At 39.0% G+C, this 20,380-nt stretch overlaps 1 protein-coding gene across 1 annotated transcript in view; it reads right to left on the minus strand.

The window, feature by feature from the left end:
* LOC124606051 overlaps positions 1–20,380 on the minus strand; it is a 285,569-nt gene that overhangs the window by 223,600 nt on the left and 41,589 nt on the right. The window contains exon 3 of the mRNA XM_047138011.1: positions 2,725–2,919. Within this exon, the coding sequence (XP_046993967.1) occupies positions 2,725–2,919 (195 nt within the window). The remainder of the gene's footprint in view (positions 1–2,724; positions 2,920–20,380) is intronic.

Below are 20,380 nucleotides of genomic sequence, written 5' to 3' on the forward strand. Positions count from 1 at the left end.
AACAATTACTGGACAATACTATGCTAACCTCCTGAACAAATTGCCACACAAGATATGCATAAAAGGCCATGTTTAGCAAGGAAGAAGGTCATCTACCATCTAGACAATGCGCACCCGCACACATGTCATCGCCGTGGCAAAATTACACAAACTAAGGTATGAATTGTTGCCACACCTGCCTTATTCACCTGGTATGGCTCTGTCTGACTTGCATCTCTTCCCAAAATTGAAAATTTTTCTTGGTGGATGAAGATTCACTTCAAATGAAGAATTACTAGTCGGAGTTGACAACTATTTTGCAGTCCTGGAGGAAACAAATTTTTGAGATGGAATCAAAGCAGTGGAACATCATTGGATCAAGTGCATTAATCTACAAGGAGACTACACTGAAAAATAAAAAAAGTTTCAGTGATGTAAGTACTTTATTTCTATTCTGTTCTGAGAACTTTTCAAACGAACCTCGTATTAGAGTGTTTGTTTTTCCTGTGCGCTGTTCCAAAAGTGGAATGGTAGAGAAGTAGTGTGAAAGTGTTTCAATGAACACTCTGCAAGGCACTTACATGTGAATGCAGAGTAGTCCTATAGGTATAGATGTAGGCTTGCCTGCTGGTACATGCCCTGTCTACAGTTCCCACAATTTTGATCTAAACTCCTACAAAATCACACAGATTTGACAAAACTTTGTTTATTGTACTTTAATCACATATATTAACTTCTCTACCAGCCAAATAACATTCACTCCGCAATCACATTCATACACTTTTCACTTTTTAATTGAGTTTGCCATTGCTTGTAAGTTCTTTAGAGTCCACCATAATTTAAAATCATCTTCTGACTCTCTAAATATTTCCATTCCACAAATTAATGCCTTTTATTCCCAATCACGTGCACACTCATGATCCTCTCTTTAAGAAGAGTCAGTTGTGATACTAAATATTCTGTAATATCACAAAACTAATTCACTTTCATGTGCAATCCTATAGAGTGCAAGCACACAGGACGTGTCCTGCAGGCTCACACAAGCTCAATTAACTCACTTCTGTGACAAAATGCACAGCAGTCACCAACTGCAACGTTCTAGTGCAATGGGTCTTCCCCATCAGCAATGTTAGCTCACTGAATCATAGGTGTGTTAAGGGTAGATTCAATCTGTCCAGAACAGGATCAATATCTGTAACCTTATATTGTGCAAGCCTCTTCAATACCGAGTAATTACTTCAACCAACACCCCTTTGATGTTGCTTACTGTTCATATAAATTCCTGTTTCTATCTATGCAATTGTAACCCACTATACTTCCCTCCATGACTAGATTGACAATTCCCTGATGTCTCAGGATGTGTTTTGTCAACCAGTCCATTCTGTCAGTCAAGTTATGCCATAAATTTCATTTTTCCACAATCCATTTCAGCATCTCCTCATTAGTTATCTCAATATACCCATCTAATCTTCAGCATGCTTCTATGGCACCACATGTCAAGATTTTCTATTCTCTAATGTCCCAATTATTCATTTGTATCTTCATGCCGAATCATTGAAGATATAAATTATCACAGAACATAGTAACTACTTTATATGGTGGTGGCTGGTCAAGGAGTATGGGCACTGAGATATGTTCATACGTTATTATTAGCAGAAGTGTACTTGTTAAAAGAATGACTTAATGGATAATAATTTGTGCATACAGAAGTACTTTATGGCCATTAATGTCTGCAGACTGATGCACTGAATTACAGTTACAATGGTGTTATAGTTATCATATCTAAGGAAATGTTTTGTGGTGGCGTAAGCTGGTGCCAGCACACCATGTGACAAAGAGGTTGCCAGACGATACATAGAGGCCAACAACAGACTGGCAGGAAATGTTCTGCCAATGCCCTCTCAGCCACCAGTATTTAAATAGCCACCAAGGACCAGAGGGCCAGTCTGTTCGAATCTGCCGCAGTCTGTCGCACTGAGTAAGTTCCAGTGTCATCAGCCGCAGCCCAGTGGGAATCGCAGTAGCAGTTAGCTCCGCCACTAACTCAGGGACAGGTACCGTGTAACAACCCTAATAGTGTACTTTGTACTTCACCAACAGTGAGGCTAACTTGGACTATACAGAAGAGCTGGTACCACAATGACAATCTGGAGATAAGTGACTTTCTATTCCTATGAATAAAGAATACAGTTAATCTATGCATGCAGTTTGTGTTATAGAAAAAGGATACTGGCCACCAAACAATACCCTCTCCTTGCTTCCCATGGTACAGCTCTACAGAGACAACTAGACAACATAAAAGGGATGACCACCATCCATCATTTCTTACATATTTTCAAAATATTCAACTTTTTGTAATGGTTACTATATGAAATTATTTTGTTTGTTTATGACAGTTTGTGCTTTCATTTAAAACAAAATAAAATGGACATGTGATACTACGGTAACAGAGGAATATGTAAATCGGTATTCTTTCCATTCTTTGCACATTTTTCCTTAACACTCCCCATTTTGTTTTGTTTCTGAATTCTGATTCTTTTGTATATCTCACTTCCAGGATCATGAGTTAGCTTCATATCACCCTCAGCTGCTAATAAAAAGGAATGTTGTACAAACATTCCTCTTGATAATTTATAAACGATCAAGGCACTGTGATCAGTAAAGCCTAAGACATATAGCAGTTTATTTTCCAACAATTATGATTTACTTCAGCAATAACAATATGCATAACTGATTAAATGATACCTCATCTTTGGCTTGGCCCCTTCCAAACTGACACCATAGTCTGTGCTTCCCTGACTCAGAAACTGTATGTTTCTTGGACTTGATAAAGAGGCTGCTTTCAGATGACGAAGATTCAGCTGATGTTTCTGACAGACATGAGAAATCTTCACTGGGGGACAAAAACCTCACTTTCTCACACCATAGATTCCAGAACATCTGCATGTAAAATTAAAAAGAAGAAGACAGTGTCACTCTGTATAAATACTTATTCATTTAAGTACTGTATGACAATTATAAGAGATTGGGCAGAATGATTAAAAAAGAAAGGACTTGTTTTCTCAAAAGAAATATGCTAGTTGGTATATGAAAGTGAAAGTTTCATTAACATATGAATGTATTATATTCTAACTATACATTATTCATTACTTTTTGATAACAAGTCATACATGCATGAAATGTCTGCCAATACATACATATTAGTTTTAGAATTGAAAACTCAAGAAACAGTCAAAACTGAAAATAAATAACATAAAAATGCAAAGCAATGCAACAATGCCATAATTTAGACTGAAAAAATAAAAACAGCAACACAATGAGTACAATTCACATCATTAAACAATACGTTATGTTGTTCTTGCTATCACATCATCATTCAATGAACAGATGCTGGGCAAAGTGAACACCATCTGTTAACACTTTGGAGATTGACTACATCGAAGAATATCAGGCCTAGGAATTTGGCCATTTATGCCATAATTTAAAGCATTACTGGGAAAGATGTAATTAATGTATCTTCATGAGTGAAATATAATAAAAAGGACCAAGCTCCAATATACAGTTTTCAAATTTACTTTCATTCTTTGAAAGATTGTAAATTTTAAAATAATGATGACAGAAAGTATAATTATCCTCCCAAGAAGAAAGTGTGAGGTGAGCTATTGAGCAATTTCTTCCTTTTGAGCTTCCAAAATTTCTTGCTCATGCAACAAACATGACATATCTGTAGCAGAATTACAGCAAAGTACAAAACCTAACAAAAACACACACATGAAATTAGTCAATGTGATCATATTGGTTCAGTCATTCATGACAGCAGCTCTTACATTTGCTAGTGTATCTTTCAAAATAATTCTGAACACTGAAAAGAGAAAGCAGCACCAATCAAAGGACAGATAGCAAGACATCTGTACATTGTTGTCAAATCAAATGAATTGGGTTTTCAAGAAATAGCTTGCTTGCACACTGAGAAAATCATGCCCTGACCTACACTCGGGTGTGGCCTTTTTAACACAAAGCTGAGGCCTGAGCTAAGCTTGGGCTTGGTCTCCAAAGTGTTAACAAATCATGTAAAATTTGCCCTGTGTGTTTTTAACTGTTTGAATGTTGTGTTACTATGTTAATGTTTGCCGTACATTCATAATATCACGCTGTTCTACTTATACAACTGTCATGAATCAATAAATGTGTTACAGTTCCACTATATTATGTTGGTGTCATTATTTAGATGTAACATTACAATGAGAAAGCACTCTCAGATATATCAATAATATTCTTCATTAGTGGTCAGGATTCTACCATCTCAGAAGCAGTGTATTCTTTATTAGCATTAACTTGACAAAGAGCGCACTCTTTGACATTACTGGCAACAAAGAGTTAAACTGTACTGTTTCACAGGAACAAATGGAGTGGGAACAAGAAGAAAGAAAATTAACATACATAGTGTGTTCAATCTTAGAAACCACAGGGTACATATCCTTATGAAGTAATGGTGACAAAAACTGTATATTTCTGTTTCTATAAAATAACAAAGAGGGAGACTGGATTACCAAATATTGGCCAGCTATTCTGTCTTTTGCTAATTTTACAATGTTCTCAACAGAATTTTCCTTTGGGTACAGTATTTCTGTTTTTACTCATAATATTGGAGCTTTATCCCAGGACTACCATGCTACATTACTGGGCTCTGTATGATGTTGCAATTGTAGTGCACCAACCACATTTAATTAGAAATACACTGAGTAGGAAGTAGATTGCTGCAACACTAGCCACAGGCAAGTGTGGATGTATGCTGTTGCAGTATTGCAAGGCAAACTGGCCTGACGAGGTGTGTAAACAGTTGACACAGCAATACCTGGGCAGAAAATGGCAGAACCCTTTCCACACCAGCAGCCAAAAAAGTGTTTAGCATACTTGCTGCAAGGCACAGCAGAGCCCAAGCCAGTGCAGCCCAAAAGTGTATACATAACTAGCCATTATGTACTCCAGTCACTTGCGTTTCGTATCACAGCTCTATTTCCATAGGGATGTGGTACTTTGAGGCATCATCCAGAATGCCATTTGTGGAGCGTACTTTGACTCTGCGACATGGCAGCCTACCCTGAAACCATGGGGACTGGAGCCACTGACACACTGGGCCAGCACCAGTCCTGGAAAGCATTTAGCCAGTCATCAATACAGGTCTGTTACATCACCTGCCGGCTGCTACTGGACAGCACTGGGCTGCTACTGGACAGCGTTGGGGCACAAGCAGCACCAAGCACTAATGGCTGTAGTTAGCCGTGTTTCTTGAAGGGTGGAGTCATCACCGACAGAGGCAGCTGTGCCATGTGCCTCTACTCAGCTGAGACTGCACTCTGTCAACATTGCTGGAATAACATGCTGTAAGCCACTGGGTGTTTCAGTCACCCTGCTGCTGCTTGTATGGAACCATGGCTAAGAGTGGTAATAAAGAAATCTGGGAGGTTTCTGGCTGTATGACTGGCGCCACATAGCAACCCCTTGCATGTCCACCCCTCTTCACTTCACTGGTGTTAAGGTACTGATGTTTTTCCAGTGCAACATGTGAACCTATTGGCTACAGTATGGTGAGTCAAGAAATTTAATTGCTGTTCTTAAAGTGTCTTACCCACAGAAAAAAGCTTGACTGCCACGCTCTTTGTTAAGGTGACTTTCATTAAAAATAAGGAGCTATGGGATTTGGAGGTCACTTTAGAGGTAATGGAGATCATGACTGTCTAGTACCTGTCAGATTTACACACTGTAACTTGGAAAGTCATTGAGCACCATGTACAGTATCAGTAACAGAAGCGAGTTTGAAGTGTGATTATTACAGGGACATGGCTAGATAGCTAATGATTAAACATCAAGACTTTATATTGTGTATCTTGTAATTCTTGGTTTTTCAAAATGAATGCCAAGAAGGGCAAGGAGTACAAGGTGTATCAGAATCAGTGGCAGCTTGTATATTATTGGCAGCACTGATAAATAAATTGAGGATGTGCAAGCATTTGTGGAGGATCTTAGGAATTTGGCAAAAATGGAAGGGTGGTCTGATGCAGAACTTTCAAAGTAGCAAAATTAAGAAAATCGAGAAGCAAAAGCTTATACAGTTTATATGGAGGTTCTCAAGGGAGCTGAAATATTTGACGAATTTAGAAAGAGACTGGTTCAAAGGTATACAAAGCAAAACAGTGTTACACATTTTGGGTACTGTTGGGCATGGTGACAGAGGCACACAGGGTCAGTAGAAGAACTTGTGGATAGAATAAGTAAGATCAATCATTGTATATATGAGTTGGGGCAGAACACTGTAGAGAATGAAGTAATTTTACAGGAGGCTGAGCAGAGGGTGCCTGACGCATTTTTTAGATGGTTTCTATCAAAAATAGCAAGGAGGGTATGGATAGGGGTTCTTACTGATTTGCATACAGCTGTCAAACTGACAGCAGAATGCAAGGAAACTGATATATCAAACAGATTGAAAAAATAGAGGGACAGTGTTTTCAGATAACAAAAAGCTGTTGTAGATGTGGACAGATGGAGCATGTGCTATGGCAATGTTGCCAGCCACAGGACAGCGAAAGGAGAAGCAGAGGCAGCACAATGGTAATGGTAGTTTCAGAGATAGGGGACCAGGAAAGAAACATATGTTAAATGCCAACAGGAACCCTAGGTCCACTTGGGGGCTTTCCCAGTAAAGTTAGATGCTACAAAGTCATACGCAGAGATGGATCGTTTTGTCAGGAGAATAATAAGGAAGACAAATTGCAGGACGTTGTTGGATATATGAATCAGCTGCCAGTGACGATCTGGTGGAACGTAAAGAGTGGAACCCATCACGGTATGATGTGCCAAGAAGGGCGAGGAGTAAGAGGTATAGAAGAATCAGTGGCAGCTTGTATATTATTGGAAAAAGTATAACAACACAGAGTTACCTAGTCTGGTAGAAGCACTGTCAACAAAGCAAAATATAGATTTGGCAGCTGCAAGTTTAGCTGCTATTTTCGAAGCAAAAGCTTATACAGTTTATATGGAGGTTCTCAAGGGAGCTGAAACATTTGAGGAATTTAGAAAGAGATTGGTTCAAAGATATACAAAGCAAAACAGTGTTACACATTTTGGGTACTGTTGGGCATGGTGACAGAGGCACACAGGGTCAGTAAAAGAATTTGTGGATAGGATAAGTAAGATCAATCGTTGATTGATTTGGCAGCTGCAAGTTTAGCTGCTATTTTCGAAACAAAAGCTTATACAGTTTATATGGAGGTTCTCAAGGGAGCTGAAACATTTGAGGAATTTAGAAAGAGATTGGTTCAAAGATATACAAAGCAAAACAGTGTTACACATTTTGGGTACTGTTGGGCATGGTGACAGAGGCACACAGGGTCAGTAAAAGAATTTGTGGATAGGATAAGTAAGATCAATCGTTGATTGATTTGGCAGCTGCAAGTTTAGCTGCTATTTTCGAAGCAAAAGCTTATACAGTTTATATGGGGGTTCTCAAGGGAGCTGAAACATTTGAGGAATTTAGAAAGAGATTGGTTCAAAGATATACAAAGCAAAACAGTGTTACACATTTTGGGTACTGTTGGGCATGGTGACAGAGGCACACAGGGTCAGTAAAAGAATTTGTGGATAGGATAAGTAAGATCAATCGTTGTATATACGAGTTGGGGCAGAACACTGTAGTGAATGAAGTAATTTCACGGAAGGCTGGGCAGAGGGTGCCTGACGCATTTTTAGATGGTTGCTATCAAAAATAGCAAGGAGGGTATGGATAGGGGTTCTTACTGATTTGCACACAGCTGTCAAACTGACAGCAAAATGCAAGGAAATTGATATATCAACCACATTGAATAAACCAGAGTGACAGTGTTTTCAGCCAACAAAAAGCTGTTGTAGATGTGGACAGATGGAGCATGTGCTATGGCAATGTTGCCGGCCACAGGACAGCGAAAGGAGAAGCAGAGGCAGCACAATGGTAATGGTAGTTTCAGAAATAGGGGACTAGGAAAGAAACATATGTTAAATGCCAACAGGAACCCTAGGTCCACTTGAGGGCTTTCCCAGTAAAGTTGATGCTACAAAGTCATATGCAGAGATGGATCATTTTGTCAGGAGAATAATAAGGAAGACAAATTGCAGGATGTTGTTGGATATATGCATCAGTTTGCCAGTGACGGTCTGGTGGAACATAAGGAGTGGAACCCATCACAATATAGATTGCGTGAAGTGGGGAAGAGAGTTGATACACCATTGGGATCGGTGAGCATGATTTTTGCCTGGGTACAGTTCAGTTCAGACTACATGTAGAGATTGTGCTGCAATGAGTGAGGGCTATGATATGATTCTGGGTTTGGATTCATTGCACCTGCCTTGTGCCGAAATCAATCATCGGCAACACATGGTGGAGCTCAATGGAGAAAGGTTTTAGTTGGGTGAGCCCAGTGGCAGTGTTACAATGTCGTGAGGTGAGTCTATCAAGTATGACAAACCATTTGAACTGTGAACAACCACACTGAGACTTGATTCACATGACTGCATACCGAAAGAACTGGGAAATCACTTTGGGTTAATGTTAAGTCTAGCTTACCATTAGGGATGATGAATGTGGTGGAACTGTAGGAAATAAATGAAGTATTGGGTCAGGTGGTTTGCTCAGTGAAGTGTTGTATGTGCACAAGAGGTAAATGGTGAAAAACTGGTATCTGTGTTTATGCATAGTTTCAGTGCCAAGGACTTAAGGTTAGCAAAGGGGATGTTGATCACTAACATGGATATTCTGGAGGAGCAAGAGTGGGATATAAGGTTGTTAGCCATGGAAAATTGACAAACACCACTGAAACTGCATTACAAGGGACACTGAAGCACATAAAGGAGAGAGAAGGAATGAATGGAAGATTAACTGTTGCCAAGGTTTTATTTTTCCAAAAAGAGCCATTGTTGGCAATGCACATTAAGCAGAACCTAATAATAACAGGAAATGAATCACCTGTGTCTACAAACCATACAAAGTTCTGATTTACTTCAAAGGAGTTGATCGATCAGCAGCTGAAGGACGGGGTTGATGAGGAAAGTAATACCCACGAACAGCCGAGATTGTCATTGTGGCCAAGTAATTAAAAGGTGGCTCATGGAAACATAGCTTTTGTTGCAATTACCAACACCTGAATGCCAAAACTATAATGGATGCCCCCTTGATGCCTACCCCTTGCTGAACATTAAGGAAACCAGAGACCATTTAGTCCAGTGCAAACATTTTTTGACAGCAGACTTGAGGAGTCCCTACCATCAGCTAGAAATCACTCTGGAGTACCAACAAAAACCAGCATTTTCTTCATTGCAGAAGCATTATCAGTTTAGGAGGATGCCTTTTCGATTGAAGAAAACCCCTGCGACATTTCAGAGGTTGTTGGATGGAGGTCTCAGAGAACTGAAACCACGTCAGTGTATGGTGCCTCTGGATGATGTACTTGTCTTTGTGAGTGACACAGAGCAGCACATACAGTGCCTAAGGGATGATTCCTGAGATTGAGAGCCATGAAATTAATGTTGAGTACAGAGAAGTCTAATTTTGTGTTGGAAGAGTTGGCATACCATGGTTACATAATTAGTAAGTGTGGTGTTAGGACAGACTCAAGGTTAGTTAAAGGCATATGCGAATTTTCTGTACCTGAATCAGTGAATGAAATGCAATCATTTCTTGGCATCACAAATTATTATAGAAGATTTGTAAATGGATTTTTGGATGTTGCCAGGCAATTATTAAATAAGGGTTCAAAATTTGTTTGATCAGAGGATTATCAATGCGCTTTTCAGAAACTAAAAGAAGCTTTGATATCGAGTCTGGTCTTGGTATTTACAAATTTGAATAAGGAATTCATTCTGTCTTGTGATGCGTCCAACCATACATTTGGTTGTGTGTTGTATCAATAAATAGTTCCTATCGGCCGTTGGATCAAGGCAAAGGAACAGCCTTCTTTAGCAAAAGAGAAACACACATCATCCATACACACAAGCAAGCACATCCATGCACACATGATCGCCTACTCCGACATCTTTGGCCAAAATGCAACTATCACATGGGATGCAAGCAGCAATCTGGAGGGAGTGGGGATTGGGAATGAGAAGGGATAATAGAGTACATGCAGGAGAGATGAACACTTTCTGGTGGGGTCTGCAGTTACTAGAATGCCAAGATGTGCAGCGTCAGGAGGTTGTGGGGCAGGGGAGGGTGTGGGAAAAAAGGGAGAGAGGAAGAAGAGGAACAGGGAAAGATGGGCAGGTGCTTTGGCAGAGGGCGGAAACAAAGAGAAGGAAACAAGAACGGAGAGAAGATGATAGGACAGAGAGGGTAGAAACTGTTTGGTGAAGGGTGTAGGAACAGTAGTACCCGAGGTACTACCCACCCCTCCTAAAGTGGTGTTCCATCACCCACCCAACCTCCACAACGTCCTAGTCCACCCCTACACCATTCCCTATCCCAACCTCTTCCACAAGGATCATATCCCTGTAGAAGACCCAGGTGCAACACCAGGGTGAATGTCCTCAACCTATGGTGACACGCTGTCCATACACCCTCCACCCAACAATTTCCACCCCCTCTGTCCTATCATCTCCTCCCCATTCTCCACCCTCTATGTTTGCCGCCCTCTTTCAACACACCCACCCATCTTTCCCCCTCCTCTCTTCTCACTCCTTTTTTCCCCTCTCCCTACCCCACAACCTCCTGACACTGCACCTCTTGGCATTCTAGTCCATGCACACTCTGTCATGCAGCGTTCATCTCTCTCCCCATCTGTGCACTACTATCCCTTCCCCTCCCCCACCCCCTCCAGATTGCTGCTTGCATCCCACGTGATAGTTGCATTCCAACCAAATATATCAGAGTTGGCAGTCATGTGTGCATGAGATGTGTTTGCTTGTACATACGAATGGTGTGTGCTTCTCTTTTGCTAAAGAAGACTGTGGCCAAAAGCTTTATGTAAGTGTCTTTTAAAAGGGCCAGTCTGCAACTTAATGTGTCTCCTTTACAATAAGTAGCAGTCTACCTTTTCCTACATTGTTAATTTTACAGTTATTGAACCGAATCTATTGAAATCATTTCTTATAATTTAGCTTACAATATTTGCAGTTTTAAAGGCTCTCTCTCATTTTATATATACATGACCTGAAAAATGAAGGTGCATTTTTGTAATCTTTTGGCCTGAGTTTGCAGTGATGTCCCACTTCAGCTTAGGTTTTATTGCAATTAACACCAAACTTGTTGCATGAGTTCTAAGATTTTGATCTTAGTTACAGGATCTGATGATGACAGTTGTCACAATACTTACGACAAATGTAATAATAATAATAATAATAATAATAATAATAATAATAAACAAAAATCATGTAAAGCAATCTGATAGTATTATTTATAAAAGACACAGCAACTAAATTAACAAAGAAAACAACATTAATACAGCAGAAATCAGAAATAATGTTTGTTAAAAAATTATTAAGAATGAAGGATACACAAGATAGTGGCAGAAAACATATCTAGAAGATCAAAATTATAAGTATTTAATGTTGGCTGTTATGAATCGTCCTGTTGAAGGAACAAAGTGTCCCTAGCATTTCAGGCATGTGCAGAAACATGTTAGATGGCAATGGCATATGTTACAATGTCACTGTGGCCAGGAATGGTGTCAGATAGCATTTCCAGATGAATCCAGGTTCTGTTTGAAAATGATGGCACAACAAGTGCCTTCTTGGTGTCACAGGATGTCAGCCTTTTGCCCTGGCCCCACCAGGTCACCAAACTTGTCGCCAATCAAAAATTTGTGGGATGAGGTGAAACAATGCCAACCATCACAAATGAACTTTGGACCCAGGTGAATGTAGCACAGATGGCTATACCATGGGATACCATTCATACCTTACGCATGTCAATGCCATCATGCATGGAACAAGTTATTGGGGGCCCATGGCAGACCCTAGCCTACTGGGGAACAGTAAACATGCTGAACTAAGGTAACTGAAATGCTAATCATTTGTACATAACATACTAATTTACACATCCTGTGAAAATGAGTGTCCTATCTCTAGTTGTGCATGGTGTTCTGTTTTTCCTGCACATGAGTGTACATCTAAGTTGCTCTTGTATCTTTTATAATGACATCCATCCACCTCCCATTTGGCCACCTTCTTGTGTTTTCTTATTTCTTGGACTTCACTTGAACACTTCTTTGGCCACTAACTATTCACGCACTTAGCTACATCACCTACCCATCTACATTTCAGTTCTTTATGGTCATTTCTTTTATTCCACGCTGTTCCTTGATCCAATTATTTGTTTCCCTATTTCCTCTAGAAATTACCAACATGTATCTCTTCACTGTTTGAATTAAGAGTGCATGTCCCAACACCAAGTATCAGAATTGCTAATATACAATGATTGTGAGCATCTCATTTCAGACTCATTGTTCCACTTAAGGTAAACTGTTTGCGTTTTGTATTGTACTGTATATTTATTGGTCCATTTCAGCATAGAGTAAAGGTTGTACAAGTGCTACTGGAGAGGTCAAAATAACACATCATCACACAAAGTATAAACAAAGAAAAACCATAAAAGCGTGCATATACTCCCAGTTTGGTTGTTTGATGCACATCTGAAGAAAAATTATCAGTTTTACGTATTTTAAGACTCTAGTTCAGACTAAAGACATTGCTTCATTAGGAATTCCGTTACTTAGCTCCTAAATACTGCCTCTGATGCAGTTTTAATTTCTTCTAATACAATATCATATCACAGTAGGTTACACTTTTCTAAAGGATGATGTTCAGGCACACACTTTGTGAAGGTCTGACTTTAACCTAGTACCATAATTGTAAATACCCATGTTCTGCAAAGAAACACACATGGAACATCTACAACCCCAAGCTCAGTGAAATAAGGTTCATACAACTCAGTTTTTTACAGCTGCATATTATCCTCAGTGCTCTTTTTTGCATTATAAATATGTTTATGATCTGAGCAGCTATTCTCCTGAAAAAAGACTCCATAGTGGAACTGTGCACAGCATGCCTGTGCTTTTTTAATTTTTTTATTTTTTTATTTACTAGTTGTAACTTTTAATATCCTCAGTCTATGGCACATTGCTGAGTTTCTTCAATATGTTATTCACAGATATACACACCCATAGACCCAAAACCTTTACAACATAAAAATTTTCTGCAATAACAGTAACTCGCCAACACCGATTTCTTTAACAAATCAAACTCTGCTTTAAGAAAAATTAGGTTTTTCACACATCTCATTACTTGTTATATTATTACCCCTGAACTTGAGGACAATATAATCAGGGTGTATACATGGACAAGGAAAAAAAATTCCCGGATTTCTCGGTTGAAAATACACTTTCTCCCGGGTGAAAAGACATTTTTCCCCATGTTATGTGAGAGTATACTCTTCCTCGGCACTGTAAAACTTATCAGTCTTTTGAATGTTTATGGTTTTATACACCCACGTAGAATTTCCCGTAGAAAACGAAACTCATGGGGGGAAAAACACGTTTTGAAAGATCTTTGATGTGCAGCAGCAACATGTACGCTGCATATTTTCGTGTTACGAAGATGTAAATTCGAATTCCACCAAACACCACATGTTACTTTCCAAGGCATTGAAATCGAGGTTGCGACGTGCTTTTGTAAGCCAGTCATAGCTCATGTCATGTGATCTCGCCAGCTGATGACAGCATATGACACGTGATGTAGCCAGCTAATAGCAAGATAACTTTTAATTAGCGTGAAGACACAAATAAGAAAAATGTATGGTTTACATTAATATACATAGTGTTGCTACAAGAAAAACAGAGGATTCACATATAATCGTAGCCTCAAAGATGCAAGAGAAGCTAAGCTTCCAAATATAGTGTTGATCTTTTTTGCGCATGTTACTCTTTAAGATATATCACACAAACGTGCCAGTAAAATTTTTAGTAATGACGTAAATGTCTGATCTTCTGGGTTCAAAATTCTTCTAGATGGTCGTCCTCAAAGAGTTGATTTTTAATTGAGAGTCAAACGCTCTGTGATTTAAGAAATTCAGCGTACATTCTCGCATATAGTTCATCTTGTGTAAAAGGAAATTTACTCTGAAAGCAAAGCTTTTTAAACCACCATCTGCAATGTTTTCCCGTGACCTGTTAGAAACTGATTTGTTTCAGCAGTTGCCAGAGAGCCCCAAGAGGCGCCACCACTCTTGCGTAGCTACGCACACACAGGAAGCCCGTATGTTCGTACGTGTAAAACATTAAAAGATCTTGTACTATGTCACAAAAGAAACAAGACATCAGAGGACACTTCAAGTTCATCGGAATTTCATGAGCCATACTAAAATGCATAATTGGGCTTAAAGTGCACATTCGTATGTCCAGATTCAGATGTGAATTTTCTTGGGTACCAGTACTATATTATATCATGTTTGGTTCTTTATTATGGCATAATGCCATGCGAGCTAGAAGATGGAAAACGTGCACTTGAAATGCAGCGAACAGTTGAAACTAGCCAACAGTGTGAAATTAAACACTTTGTTTCAAATAAATTGACTGCCTCAGCGCAAAAGATTAATAAAAGCCAAATCTCTTTAGCAAAGCGACAAAAATAACTTCATTGTTCTGCAAGGTGATTAATGCTTGACTGTCAGAAACGTGGAAATAAAACGTGAAAATAATAACATATTTTAGCCTTCCGTAATTATGCGAACGTATTTTAATTCATTTGATAGCTCCTGGCCACATCGGTCCGTTTTGTTTTCATTTGATGTGAGAGTAATAAATGAAGAGGAAACAGCAAAATCACTAAACATAAACACAGGTCACATGGAGACTACCCACCTCCCTACCACAACTCAGACTGCTCTGTGCATCAGCCCCGGATCTACGATATTTCCAAACCGGGGCAATACTAGACACTGGTGCCCAGCCACACATCCGTAGCCAGAACCGGGAGAAGGTACTACCCATGCGCTACTCAACAGCACATGCACAAGAGCCCTCCCGCAACTGCTCGAACGAATCTAACGTAAACAGCTGTTACGTCATGCTCATCGGAGGCAATTTGTCATTATGAATTATTGCATAGTCTTTCTAAAGCCTTTGCTGTTGGCAGCCGCTTGTATGAGCACTATGTTTTGTTGTTGTATATGGGGATTTCCTTTGCGACTTAAGTTTTATTTTCGTTTTTTCTTCCTCTTGTTAATGTTTTGTTGCTGCAGTATTATCCTGCAGACGCGGGATACAGTAATATCCTTTGTTTGAGTATTGGTTCTTACCAGTCAAAATCACAAAAATTTAACTGAAAACTAAAACAATGAAACGTTCCCGGAATTCTAAAAAATTCCCGGGTTTTTACTGGTTTTCTCCCGGATGAAAAAATCCTGGGTTTTTCCCGGATCTCCCGGTTGTCCCGGGTAGTATACACACTGTATAATGGAAATGGAAGAGGATGTAGATGAAGATGAAATGGGAGATACGATACTGCGTGAAGAGTTTGACAGCGCACTGAAAGACCTGAGTCAAAACAAGACCCCAGGAGTAGACAACATTCCATTAGAACTACTGACGGCCTGACAAAACTCTACCATCTGGTGAGTAAGATGAATGAGACAGGCGAAATACCCTCAGACTTCAAGAAGAATATAATAATTCCAATCCCAAAGAAGGCAGGTGCTGACAGATGTGAAAATTACCGAACAATCAGTTTAATAAGTCACGGATGCAAAATACTAATGCGTATTATCTATAGACGAATGAAAAACTGGTAGAAGCTGACCTTGGGGAAGATCAGTTTGGATTCCATAGAAATATTGGAACACATGAGGCAATACTGACCCTACGACTTATCTTAGAAGAAAGATTAAGGAAAGACAAACCTACATTTCTAGCATTTGTAGACTTAGAGAAAGCTTTTGACAATGTTGATTGGGATACTCTCTTTCAAATTCTGAAGGTGGCAGGGGTAAAATACAGGGAGCGAAAGGCTATTTACAATTTGTACAGAAACCAGATGGCAGTTATAAGAGTCGAGGGACATGAAAGGGAAGCAGTGGTAGGGAAGGGAGTGAGACAGGGTTGTAGCATATCCCTGATGTTATTCAATCTGTATATTGAGCAAGCAATAAAGGAAACAAAAGAAAAGTTTGGAGTAGGTATTAAAATCCATGGAGAAGAAATAAAAACTTTGAGGTTCACCGATGACATTGTAATTCTGTCAGAGACAGCAAAGGTCTTGGAAGAGCAGTTGAACGGAATGGACACAGTCATGAAAGGAGGGTTATCAGATGAACATCAACAAAAGCAAAACGAGGATAATGGAATGTAGTCGAATTAAGTCGTGTGATGCTGAGGGAATTAGATTAGGAAATGAGACACTTAAAGTAGTAAAGGAGTTTTGCTATTTGGGGAGCAAAATAACTGATGATGGTCGAAGTAGAGAGGATATCAAATGTAGACTGGCAATGGCAAGGAAAGCGTTTCTGAAGAAGAGAAATTTGTTAACATTGAATATAGATTTAAGTGTCAGGAAGTCATTTCTGAAAGTATTTGTATGGACTGTAGCCATGTATGGAAGTGAAACATGGACGATAACTAGTTTGGACAAGAAGAGAATAGAAGCTTTCAAAATGTGGTGCTACAGAAGAATGCTGAAGATTATATGGTTAGATCATATAACTAATGAGGAGGTATTGAATAGGATTGGGGAGAAGAGAAGTTTGTGGCACAACTTGACCAGAAGAAACGATCGGTTGGTAGGACATGTTCTGAGGCATCAAGGGATCACCAATTTAGTATTGGAGGGCAGCGTGGAGGGTAAACATCGTAGAGGGAGACCAAGAGATGAATACACTAAACAGATTCAGAAGGATGTAGGTTGCAGTAGGTACTGGGAGATGAAGAAGCTTGCACAGGATAGAGTAGCATGGAGAGCTGCATCAAACCAGTCTCAGGACTGAAGACCACAACAACAATTTGTGTGCAGCTAGTTATGCTGCCTCAAGACATATATACAGTTTCTAACTTCAGTACTTGACTTATTGTGTTAAACCTCTGATGTGGAATTATAACTCTTAATGAATAAATTATGAAAACAATTTAAATTCTTAAATTTTATCAATAATTTTTTGAAAATCGAAAAAAAATGTTGTCCCTGTAAGCCATTACATAGGTAACCTTCAACTGAAACCATGCACCATTTAGTAATATAGATCATCTATTAAGCTTGCTATAAAGCTTCTCTATAATCATACTGTGTTTTCTGCATTTATAATTTGTTTGTGGTGAATCGTTATCAAAGTCTTGACGTAGAGTATTCGGCTGTTACCTGCAAACTTCCTATTATAGATACAAAGAGTAACACACTAATATCATTAGCAAACAGAACAGATTTTTGAATCTCATATGTTCAATGAAGTCATTCATTTTATTAACCACTTTGTAATCTGAGATATTAACTGACGAAATATGATGTCTACCCAACTTAAATTTCTACACAATAAGTACTACTAACAGTATTTTTAATCAGCCAGATCCCACCTCTGACAGTTCCTTTCTCAACACAAACTCTTGTAACAGTCCATAGAATATTTCACACCCCTTTCTTTTAACTCACACTGAATCTAGTTGAAAGACAAAACTTCTCAACAGATATGTTTTTCTTAATCACTCTAATTTCCTTCTTTAACCCTTCTGCATCTTAGCTTTAACAGTCTTGTCTTTTCTCATTCATACCAAGCCCAGCCAAACTACCATGTTTTCCATTTTCTTTGACAGCTCATCCCGAAGTTAAAGAATCACATCAATCATATTTTCAGCACAGTTGTGAATTTCTTCTAGAGATCCTGTAAACAATGGAGATATCCAATCTCACACTGGATTCTTCAGTTCTACTAATCTATTTCATTATCATCCCACACTCCAAAATATTCTGAAAAAGGAAGATGTCAACGAATTACTTAATAAGAACTTTTCCAATATAGTGCTTCCAATCTCTGGCTCATTACATATTCAGCTCCTATTACCTATCATTTTTTTGCTTTCACACTCTCCTTACCAAAACCATCCTTCCTTCATTGCACTAAGCAGCCTATTCCCTTGGTTCCCCCTCACACTTGATTAGTTTTTAAAATGTTTTATTTGCCATGTACATTACTTATTTTTACAACACCCTTCATTTTTGTTTTCTTCTCTGTCCCACATCTAGACAACTTCGGTCTGGATTGTTAGGCCCTGTCTTTGATCTATTGTTTGCCTGTAGTTTATTATTAACATCAGCAGTTTGAATCTTGATTTCCATGATTTCTTGTTGTTTGTGATTATTTCATGTGTGTCATGTGTTGCTTCTACAAGGTGTGTCCCAAAAATAATGAAACATATATTTTTTGCTACGCCCTGATAGTTTCTAGCAACTGATAGTCCCAACCTCACTCAAACTAAATTCTTTTTGTTCCCTAAGGTCAGGAATGTACTCAAAGGACTTCATTTTCAAGGCACGGAGGCTACTCAAGCAGCTATAACAACAGTTTTAAAGGACACCCCATCGAGGCTTTCAATAGGTGTGGCATGGGAGAGTTGGTGGAAAAAAATGTGGAGATGCTCCTGGAGAGTACTTTGAAATATATTAAACTATTGTAGATATACCATTAACATATCCTTAAAACTAATAATTAATGCTGCTTGCAATGTTAAGAACATAACATGTAATGTGCCTCATAGGCAATAAAATAAAAACAATATACAGGGATCAGGCAAAAATATGAAAACACTGCAAGAAATGCATGTTTGAACATAAATGCAGATATTAACCAACCCTGCAGATTGCACTGTCATATTTGATCAGGAACAGCATCTGCACAATGTCCTTAATATGTTGCAAGTGTCAGTTGGGATCAGAACAATATTCTGAGTAGTCATGATGCGTTTGTTGGAACCAAATGAAATTGAATGTGGACAAATTGTTGGTGCTCGTATGATGGATGCTTCCACAATCGTTGTTGTTGTTGTGGTCTTCAGTCCTGAGACTGGTTTGATGCAGCTCTCCATGCTACTCTATCCTGTGCAAGTTTCTTTATCCCCCAGTACCTACTGCAGCCTACATCCTTCTGAATCTGCTTAGTGTATTCATCTCTTGGTCTCCCTCTACGATCTTTACTCTCCACGCTGCCCTCCAATACTAAATTGGTGATCCCTCGATGTCTCAGAACAAGTCCTACTAACCGATCCCTTCTTCTAGTCAAGTTGTGCCACAAGCTCCTCTTCTCCCCAATTCTATTCAATACCTCCTCATTAGTTATATGATCTACCCACCTAATCTTCAGCATTCTTCTGTAGCACCACATTTTGAGAGCTTCTATTCTCTTATTGTCTGAGCTATTTATCATCCACGTTTCACTTCCAAACATGGCTACACTCCATACAAATACTTTCAGAAACGACTTCCTGACACTTAAATCTATACTCAATGTTAACAAATTTCTCTTCTTCAGAAACGCTTTCCTTGCCATTGTCAGTCTACATTTGATATCCTCTCTACTTTGACCATCATCAGTTATTTTGCTCCCCAAATAGCACAACTCCTTTACTACTTTAAATGTCTCATTTCCTAATCAAATTCCCTCAGCATCACCCAACTTAATTCGACTACATTCCATTATCCTCGTTTTGCTTTTGTTGATGTTCATCTTATGCCCTCCTTTCAAGACACTGCCCATTCCGTTCAACTGCTCTTCCAAGTCCTTTGCTGTCCCTGACAGAATTACAATGTCATCGGCGAACCTCAAAGTTTTCATTTCTTCTCCATGGATTTTAATACCTACCCCAAACTTTTCTTTTGTTTCCTTTATTGCTTGCTCAATATACAGATTGAATAACATCAGGGATAGGCTACAACCCTGTCTCACTCCCTTCGTAACCACTGCTTCCCTTTCATACCCCTCGATTCTTATAACTGCCATCTGGTTTCTGTACAAATTGTAAATAGCCTTTCGCTCTCTGTATTTTACCCCTGCCACCTTCAGAATTTGAAAGAGAGTATTCCAATCAAAATTGTCAAAAGCTTTCTCTAAGTCTAAAAATGCTAGAAACATAGGTTTGCCTTTCCTTAATCTTTCTTCTAAGATAAGTCGTAGGGTCAGTATTGCCTCACGTGTTCCAACATTTCTACAGAATCCAAACTGATCTTCCCCGAGGTCGACTTCTATGAGTTTTTCCATTCATCTGTAAAGAACTCGCGGTAGTATTTTGCAGCTGTGACTTATTAAACTGATACTTCGGTAATTTTCACTTCTGTCAACACCTGCCTTCTTTGGGATTGGGATTATTATATTCTTCTTGAAGTCTGAGGGTATTTCGCCTGTCTCATA

The sequence above is a fragment of the Schistocerca americana genome, chromosome 3, assembly GCF_021461395.2.
Source record: "Schistocerca americana isolate TAMUIC-IGC-003095 chromosome 3, iqSchAmer2.1, whole genome shotgun sequence".
Taxonomy (NCBI): Eukaryota; Metazoa; Arthropoda; class Insecta; order Orthoptera; family Acrididae; genus Schistocerca; species Schistocerca americana.